This window comes from Fringilla coelebs (assembly GCF_963513975.1).
Source record: "Fringilla coelebs genome assembly, chromosome: 10".
NCBI classification, from domain to species: Eukaryota; Metazoa; Chordata; class Aves; order Passeriformes; family Fringillidae; genus Fringilla; species Fringilla coelebs.
In genome coordinates, this window is record NC_140036.1 from 23,761,126 (window position 1) to 23,770,252 (window position 9,127).

General features: G+C 44.3%; 1 protein-coding gene across 1 annotated transcript; it reads left to right on the top strand.

Moving 5' to 3' along the window:
* Nucleotides 1–386: 386 nt before the first annotated feature.
* On the top strand, nt 387–7,816 carry NMD3 (NMD3 ribosome export adaptor). Its single transcript, XM_084212433.1, has 15 exons — nt 387–448; nt 536–670; nt 1,184–1,280; nt 1,740–1,820; nt 2,057–2,185; nt 2,690–2,780; nt 2,921–2,999; nt 3,284–3,380; nt 3,581–3,698; nt 4,215–4,360; nt 4,890–5,002; nt 5,676–5,748; nt 6,205–6,311; nt 6,552–6,622; nt 7,071–7,816. The coding sequence occupies exons 1-15, from the start codon at nt 405–407 to the stop codon at nt 7,202–7,204; spliced, it is 1,515 nt and encodes a 504-aa protein (XP_084068559.1). The 5' UTR covers nt 387–404; the 3' UTR covers nt 7,205–7,816.
* The last annotated feature ends 1,311 nt before the right edge of the window (nt 7,817–9,127 follow it).

Below are 9,127 nucleotides of genomic sequence, written 5' to 3' on the forward strand. Positions count from 1 at the left end.
CCTCATTCCCTCACGGTTCCAGCTTGCCTCTCCATGGTTCCCTCCCGGCCCTTTCCGCCTTCCCTCACAGTTCCAGCCTGCCTCTCCATGGCTCCCTCCCGGCCCTTTCCGCCTTCCCTCACAGTTCCAGCCTGCTTCTCCATGGCTCCCTCCCGGCTCTTTCCTCATTCCCTCACAGTTCCAGCCTGCTTCTCCATGGCTCCCTCCCGGCTCTTTCCTCGTTCCCTCATTCCTTCACGGTTCCCGCCTGCCTCTCCATGGCTCCCTCATGGCCCCGCTCCCTCGTGGTTCCCGTCTGCCTCTCCGTGTCCCCTCGCTCCACCCTCCCCGGGGCCGGGCAGTGCTCGCCCCGCCGTCTCCTCCCCTTCCTCTGCCGGCCGGAAAGCGCCGCGTGTTCCGCAGCCATGGAGTACCTGCCGGCGCCCGCGGCCCCGGCGCAGGGACACATGTGAGCGGTGGCGGGGGGGACCGGGCTTCCCGGTGCCTGTGACCATGACCGTGACTAACTGTGCTTCTCTCTGTCCCTGTGTCGCAGCCTGTGCTGCCAGTGCGGCGTCCCCATCCCGCCCAACCCGGCCAACATGTGCGTGGGCTGCCTGCGGGCCCAGGTGGACATCACCGAGGGCATCCCCAAGCAGGGCACGGTGCACTTCTGCAAGCAGTGCGAGAGGTGAGGAGCCGCGAAATCGCTGGGGATGGCAGCAAAATGCACTTGGAATGCGCTTAGAATATATTAGTCTCGGGGTTTAGGGAGGCAAAAGCGCACAGGTTTGGTGAGGAGGAGCTGGGGGGGCTCAGCCTGGAGGAAAGGAGGCTCAGGGGGAACCTCTGGCTCTGCACAGCCAGGGAAGGGTTAGTTTGGATATTGGGAAAAATCCTTCGTGGAAAGGGATGTCCAGCCTGGCATAGCTGCCCAGGGCATTGGTGATATCCCCATCCCTGGAGGGGTTTAAAAGCCCCGTGGAGATGGCATTTGGGAATGTGGTTTATTGGTGGCTTTGGCAGTGCTGGGGGAATGAACTCAGCCACCTTAGCCACTTTGCCGTGATTTTCTATGATTCTGAAAGTTGTAGCTGCATTGGTGTTACTAAACTGAAAGCTTTGGAAGTAGCTGCTCGTCCTTGCAGTGATTTAAGGTGCTCAAGCAGCTTTCACGTGCTGTAAAATGCTCCCTGCATCCCAGGTACCTCCAGCCTCCAGGAACCTGGATCCAGTGTGCGCTGGAATCAAGAGAGCTCCTGGCTTTGTGTCTGAAGAAAATCAAAGCTTCCCTGAGCAAGGTGAGAAGCTGATCCTGCTGGGATTTCACAGCCTGGTCGTAATTGTTACTGCAGAGATGGGAGCTGAGCAGAATGAACTGAGTGACATGTGTGTTTTTAGTGTACCTCAATTCAGAGTTTTTTGTACATTTCAGAAATTATGTATGCAATATTTGTTCTCACTGGTTTATGATGCTATGAAAAAGGGTTACAGAGGTCTGTATATAGATTAACTCAAATTCATATGTTTCAGTTGAATAAAGCATCCCTTAGGTTCAGAATATTATTAGAGGGAAGGACCTGAGACTGAGCATCTTGATTTTATGTCAATCGTCCTCCATGTTCTAGCTAAGCACTTTTAATTGGATTTGGGATATTAATATATATATATTTAATTAAGATTATTCACTTTTTCACTATAGACTGTGTTTGTGGAGTTAGACTTGGTTTTACTGAGCCCTTGTGCTTCCCCACGAGCAGGTCCGGCTGATTGATGCAGGATTCATTTGGACAGAACCACATTCCAAGAGGATCAAGCTCAAATTGACTGTTCAGAAAGAGGTACCTGGAGCATAACTTTCTCCCTGTGGCTTTTAAAAAGCTTTTATGGCAAACAACAGGATTTTTTTAAATTATTATTTTTCTTATTATTAGATTTCATCCTGCCTAAGTTTTGTCACTAAAGTGCCATTCATCAGAATGAAGAAAGTTATTGTCTATTGCAGTAAAGATGGGGAAATACTGCAGTTATTTGTGCCCCAAACAGAGCTTAAACCTTGAACACTTTTGTTTTGCAGGTGATAAATGGGGCAGTTCTGCAGCAGGTGTTTGTGGTGGAGTACGTTGTTCAGTCTCAGATGTGTGAAGACTGTCACAGGATTGAAGCCAAGGATTTCTGGAAAGCTGTGGTGCAAGTCAGGCAGAAGGTAGAGGCAAACTGAATTTTTACTTGGTCCTGGCAGAACAATCAGGCAAAGAATCAGGTGGTTTTCTGGGTTTGTCAGACAAAAATGTACTCATACTTAGCCACAGGGATATGGTTTGTGTTCAAGGTTGTTGAATTTTTTCTAACTCAGTTTAGAAAAACTTTCTGCTGTCCAGTATTAACATTCTTTAAAGTGATGCTGGCAGGAGGATCTTGTGTGGATAACTAAATACCCTCCTGTACTTTAAGGCACTTTGGAAACAGTGGGACAAATATTTAATTCTTCTTTAAAGGAAATAGATCTCTCTAGCAACCAGTTACCCAAAAATGAGAAATGGAAGCTTTAAATATTTTGGTATAAGTAGGGACTCTGAAATCTTTTCTTTTACTTGAATGTTCTTTCTCTAAGTGATCTCTTCATATAAATGTTTATTCTTCAGAGATCCTGCTTTGTACTTAATGCTTCTTAAATAACCTTCAGGCTTTTGTATTTGTTTGGCTTTAGACTGTGCACAAGAAGACTTTTTACTATTTGGAGCAGCTGATTTTGAAGCACAGGCTCCATCAAAACACACTAAGGATCAAAGAAATCCACGGTGAGTGGCTCTGGAGACAGAATGACCTGGATTTGTGATGGATGTTTTCACGTGGGGGTGCTGGGAGCTGTGTAGAGAAAAGCTTATGAATTATATTTGATAAAATAGAATAGAAATTTATTTGTTTCCTTGCTTTTCAGATGGCCTGGATTTTTATTACTCTTCCAAGCAACATGCCCAGAAGATGGTGGACTTCCTTCAGTGTACAGTTCCATCCAGGTACAGCTCCCCTGTCCATTGCCTTGAGCACTCAGAACTCTGGGGAACTATCTTAAATCCTTCATTTTAAAAGAATTTTGTAAGTGCAAGTGTAAGGAATCTGTATTTAATCAAAACAGACAAAATCCCTTCTACAAAAGTCCCATGTTTTCCACTTAGCCATGGTAAAATTAACCTCTGTTTCCTTAATATTTCTATTTGTGACACAGACACTTTGTTCCAAGGATCTCCCGTTCCAGGTGATGTCTCTTGTTTCCTGAAAACTTTATTTTTGTGTTTTACAGATCCAAGTCATCCCAACGTTTGATCTCCCACGACATTCACAGCAATGTCTACAACTACAAAAGCACTTTCTCTGTGGAAATTGTTCCCATATGCAAGGTAGCTTCCTCTGCTCCACCTTTAGGGTGTTGTTGGGATTTGGAGATTGTAGGGTTTGGGGGGTAGGGAGGGATCCACACAGGAAATGCAGAAGTTACCAGGGCTATAAAAATAAAAACACAGAGTTTAAAATTTTATTTCAGAAGAATTGGTTGAAAATGGAGGAGATGGGAATGTCAATGGATTGTGTTGGTTTGCAGGACAATGTTGTATGTCTGTCACCCAAGCTGGCCCAGAGTCTGGGGAACATGAGCCAGATCTGTGTGTGCATCAGAGTGACCAGCACCATCCACCTCATCGACCCCAGAACTCTGCAGAGTGAGTGTGGGCTTTTCCCCAGCCCCTGATTGTTCTGCTGGCACAATTACTGTGGGTTTGTTTCCACAAAATCTTGGAATTTTGGACCTTACCATTGTTAAATTTATCTGTACAGTAGAAATTTTCTAGTGAGCTGAGAGTTCTCCAAGCTTGATTCCCATGGGATCCTGGGCAGAATGTGCAGGCTCAGTTTGAGCTCCTGGGTGTTCTGTGTCAGCTTTATTCCCCTACAATTGCATGGCTTCTGGATTCAATTTTCAGCCACTTCAGTACCAGAAATCCTGTGCTTTGCTTGGTGTGTGCTGGTGAGCTTGGGCAGCAGAATCCCTCTAAAAGGATGGATCCAGGGAAGAATTCCTTTGAGTAAAGTGTCACAGATCAGCTGCTCCTGCAGCAATGTGGGTCGTGTCCTAAATAACTGTGTTACAGTGACGAACAAAACGCGTCTGGCAGTTGCCTTCATTTTGGTTAATGGTTCTTTTTTCACAAGAAATTCTCTCCCTGATAATTTTGCAGTTGCTGAAATCGATGGGAACACCTACTGGCGCCACCCCTTCAACAGCCTGTTCCACCCCAAGCAGCTGGAGGAGTTCATCATCATGGACATCAACAGGGTCCATGAGAAGAAAAAAGGTGCCGGGGCAGGGGCTCGGTCCAACAAGGTGAGAATGTCTCTGTTTAATTCGTGTTTTGGGCCTCCTGCTCAGCTGAATTCATGGTCTGGGTGTGCCTGACACAGTCAGACTGCCCTGTTCTGGATCTTGCCACTGGCAGAAGCTTTCCTTGGGACCATTTGGTTTGGAAATGGCACGGGCAGGATGTGAATTCCACTTCCAGGAATTCTGCTTGCAGAGTTGAAACTCTGCTTGTTACTGGGTATTGAAGTATTAACTTTGCAGCTTTAATGACTGAATTGGTTTTGTTGAAGCATTTCTTTTTAATCAGAATTAATGGATCTTCTCAGTTAAAAGCAAAAATAGGTGTTTCTTTATAGAAACAGCCTTTGGGAATTCCTGGGAGTTGCCATGACCATTTCCTTACTTTTATGTAATGGGAAATAAGGAGTAGCAAGGGATACATTGGATGTGATGCAGAAACACAAGTTTAATGACAAGTGAAGTTTAAATCAGTGCAGATGTTGGGGTTAAGCTGGGTTTGGTTAAGGAATTGTTTTATTTTCCATTCTCACAGCACACTCTGGCTGAAGCCTGGGTCAGGAAAACCTCGGAGCTGGACACAGATCACCAATATTTCTGCTGCACTCACCTGGGCCACATCCTGAATCCTGGCGACCTGGTCTTGGGGTCTGTTCTTCTTTTCTGAAACTTTTATTAAATTATTAATGACTGAATTCATGTGCTATCAACTGAATGTTGATAGCACGTGAATGTGTGCTATCAGTGTTGAACTGTTCAACAGTGTTGAACTGTTCTGATTTCAAAATGAAAGCAGCAAAAGGGCTGGAATCATCCTGGTCCTAATCCAGGAAATCTCTTTTCTGGAAGGAGTTTTCATGTAAAAATTGTTAGAAATAAGAGAGCTGATTGCCTTCAGAGTGCAGCTTGGAATCACAACTTAGCCACAAATAAATGGGAAGGTTTTTAAAACACCAATTAATTATTTGTTTGCTAATGAATATCATATACAGTGATAACAAGTGTGAATTCTTTGTAGGATTAGGCAACTTAGGTGATGCTTAAAAAGGTTTAAACATGAATGTTGTGAGCCCAGCAGAACCTCAGTGGATGTTGCAGTTTGGATTCCAGAGCTTGGGAAGTGCCAACAGAGCCGGATTTGGGAACTGCAGCTGCTCAGACTTAGGAGAGCTGCACATTAATGTGGATTTGTTTCCCTTCCTCTGGAAATCTTTCTGTTCCTTAGGAGCTGCACCTTGCCCTGAGCTGCCCTTTAGCACAAACATGATACACTGAGGTCAGGGTTTTTATAAAGTAGAATAAAACCCTGTTTCTGTTCTAGCTTCGACTTGGCCAACTGCAACCTAAATGATGAATTTGCCAACAAGATGAACCCCCAGCACATTCCTGACGTGGTAAGAAAATCCCTTTCTCTGTCCAAAGTTCCTCCATTACCCCAGCTAGGAGGGAGTGTGATTTGATAGTGAACAGTGCCTGAGGGAAGAGAGGATATTAACGGTGAAATCTGAGCAGCATCTGATTTTGAAGGATTATTTCCTTAAATATTTGAGTGATGGTTAAATTATACATTTATTGTTGGGTTTTTTTCCAACTGCCACAGTTAGATAATACATTAATTGTTGTTTTTATTCCAATTCCCAATCCCTGGGTGCTGAATAATAACTCCAGTATGTGCCTGTCCCTTCAGGACCATTTCCCAAGTGTTTGGAGACGTTTAAACCAACAAATCCCTGTAAATTCAATGTAACACTGCTGAGTGCCAGTCCAGCTGGTTCTAGATGCCCAGATGTGGATTTGGGTGCTGATTTGGGATTTTGGGAGGTGGAAAAAGGAGCTGCTTTTCCCTGCAGGTGCTGATCAAGAAGAGCTACGACCGCTCCAAGCGGCAGCGCCGCAGGAACTGGAAGCTGAAGGAGCTGGAGAGGGACAGGGAAGCCTCAGACACAGATGATGAAAGGTTCAGTATCTGCTCTCCTTGTTCAGTGACAAAGCAGCTTCTAAATGACCTCCAGCTGAGAGGAAAAAAGGAGAAAATTAGAGATAAATGAGTTGGGAATTAATAGATGAGGGTAAAACAGTGGCGAGCTGGGGATGCTCTCAGGTCTGCTGGGGTTTTGTTTCTGTGATTTTACTTTGTTGCATGAAATTCCATAAATCCAAAGGAACGGGGAGTAAATACATCCCACATCTTTTACAGACAATACCAGGACTTCCTGGAAGATCTGGAAGAGGATGAGACCATAAGGAAAAATGTCAACATTTACAGAAGTAAGGCCTTTCTAACTCCTTCACTGAGTGTAATTAAGTCATGTTTCAATCGTGTTTGAGGCAAAACAATTTTACTGGAATTCTATATTTGCATTCTCCAAACTCTTCATGCCTGGAGAAATGCTGTAAAATATTTCACAGATGGGTTTCACCTGATGGGTTTTGTTTCCTTGCCTTTAAGTGAAAGAGAACTTTCCTTCTGCACCCAAAATCTCTGCTGGGGGAAGGATTTGGTACAGAATTCAATTTTTTTCCATGAGGGGACTGTTGAGTTTTAGGAGGAATTTTTGGTTTTTTGTTTTTTTTGGTTTTGTGGTTTGTTGGTTGTGTTGGTGGTGTTGGTTTGATTTTTTTTTCCCCCCCCATTTTCCCTTGGGGTTGCTCTGGTGGTTTGGGGTTTGTTTTCTTTGCTTAGCTGTTTTTTGGGGGGGTTTCTGTGTGTTTTTAGATGCAGATATTCCAGTGGAGAGTGACACAGATGATGATGGAGCTCCAAGGATCAGCCTGGCTGAGATGCTGGAAGATCTCCACATTTCCCAGGACGCCACTGGAGGGGAGGGAGCAGAAATGCTGACAGAGTAAGGGCAGTGCCTTACATGCAATAAACATTCTCTTGGGGAGCAAAAACTCCCCAGACCATAATTAACCATCACAAGGCCAGGAAAAGTGACAAAACTCCCACTGCACCCCAAATAATGGCCTGGAATTCATATTTTATGGGTGATATTCCAGAGAATCAGCAATTAAAGTTCAATTTCTGGTGGAAGCATTGCAATATAAATTCCACAAGTTCCTCCCATCCCTGAGGGATCTTTCCATGCAATTTCTGCTGTGGAGAAAATAAGGAAGGCTGTCCAGAGGGAAAGATTTTATTCCAGTTTCCTGGATTTTAGGTAGAGTCTCTACCTACTGTTACAGCTTTAATTTCTCACATGGGGAAGGTTTTCCCCATTTTTTGGCACAATGGTTTGAAGCCTTTTAATGATACTGGTAGATTATTCCATATATCCATATTTGGGGAAGCTCAAGACTAATTTCTGTTCCCTTACACAAAGAAAACTTCCCTGCAAAGCCCTTGATCAGAAAGATTGGAAAATCCTGTGGAGTGTGATGAGTATTGAACTGTATCCCACGTCTGGATCAGTGGATTAAAAGCAACATGCACAGCAATTCATTAATAAACCGGCTATAAAGGATTAAAAACCTCTCGAGAGATTTTGATTCATCATTTTTTAGTTCATTTTCAAACCCAGTGGCACTCTGCAAGTCCAAAGAGAACAGAATAATGAACTCCCTGTTGGTGGCAGGTGATGGGGGGGTAATAAAATCTGGGTTTAAACTCTGCGGTTTTCATTAATCCTTTTCCTTCTCCTTGTTTTCCCTGCTGGACTCTCCCAGGAATGTTGGATATTTGCTGTGCTGTTTATCCCTGGAGATTTCCCTCTTCCTTTCCCCCCTTCCTTGCTCTGCTGCCAGCCTGGAGAAGCTTTCATGGATCTCTCAGCAGATCTTGTGCTGCTGAAGCCTTGAATCCAAGCATTGCCTGGGTTTGTGGGATTTGCTCCCCACAGCCAAAGCTGGGTCTCTTCGTAGGTTCCCAAGTTTCCAGTGCCCCTTTGGGAGCTCAGAGGGGTTTAGGGAGTGTCCAACAAATTAAATATTTGCCAATATTTTCACTGCCACCAGAGTTAACAAAGTATTCATTGTCATGGATAAAAGCTGCCACTGGCCCTGCAGCTCTTCCTGAAAATCTCTGACTTAAGCCACAAAGAGCTCCTTTTATACAACAGCAATCCTGCAGGATTTTAAGCCAGACCTGCTCAATGATGCATTTTCACCCAGATGTTGATGAATTTTGAGTTGGAAGTCATGGGAGAAGCTGTGCAGAACATTGGAATTACATTTTGCTGAGAGAAAATGGTGAAAAAAAGTGTTGTATAAATCAGAGCTTACAGCACAAAAGCTGGATAACTGAGAGAAAAAATGAACAGAAAAGGGGGACTGGGGTGTGAAAACGTTTTTGATTTATTTTTCCCTAGATAAAAGTGCTGTGTGTTGATGATGAAAAGCTTAAGGTGATGATTTCACCTTTAACTGCTTTAAAAATCTGTTAGTGGATGGCCTGATGTAACTCCAGGGGTCCCAGATTTTCCCAGATGGAAATTGCTGAGGTGAAATATTGATGGGAAAACACTTTTAACCTCAGGCCGGGTGCCTGAGCTTGGCTGCACTCCAGGACAGCTCCTGGGCCGACTTTGGGAGCTTGCAAGCTGAGGAATTGAGACACTGATCTGGTGGGGACTTCCAGCATAATCAGTGTTATTACAGTCTCTAACTCCTGGAAGTGGTTTAAAATAGGGAATTTTAAAGGAATATTTTGTCAGGAAGTTTTCCATAAAAAGTTAGATGAGGGTACAGATTCCTTCTGTTGGATTTTTGGGATTTGGAATCATTTCACTGGGATGCCACTGGGAAGAGTCTGGCTCCATTTCCACCCTGGGACTG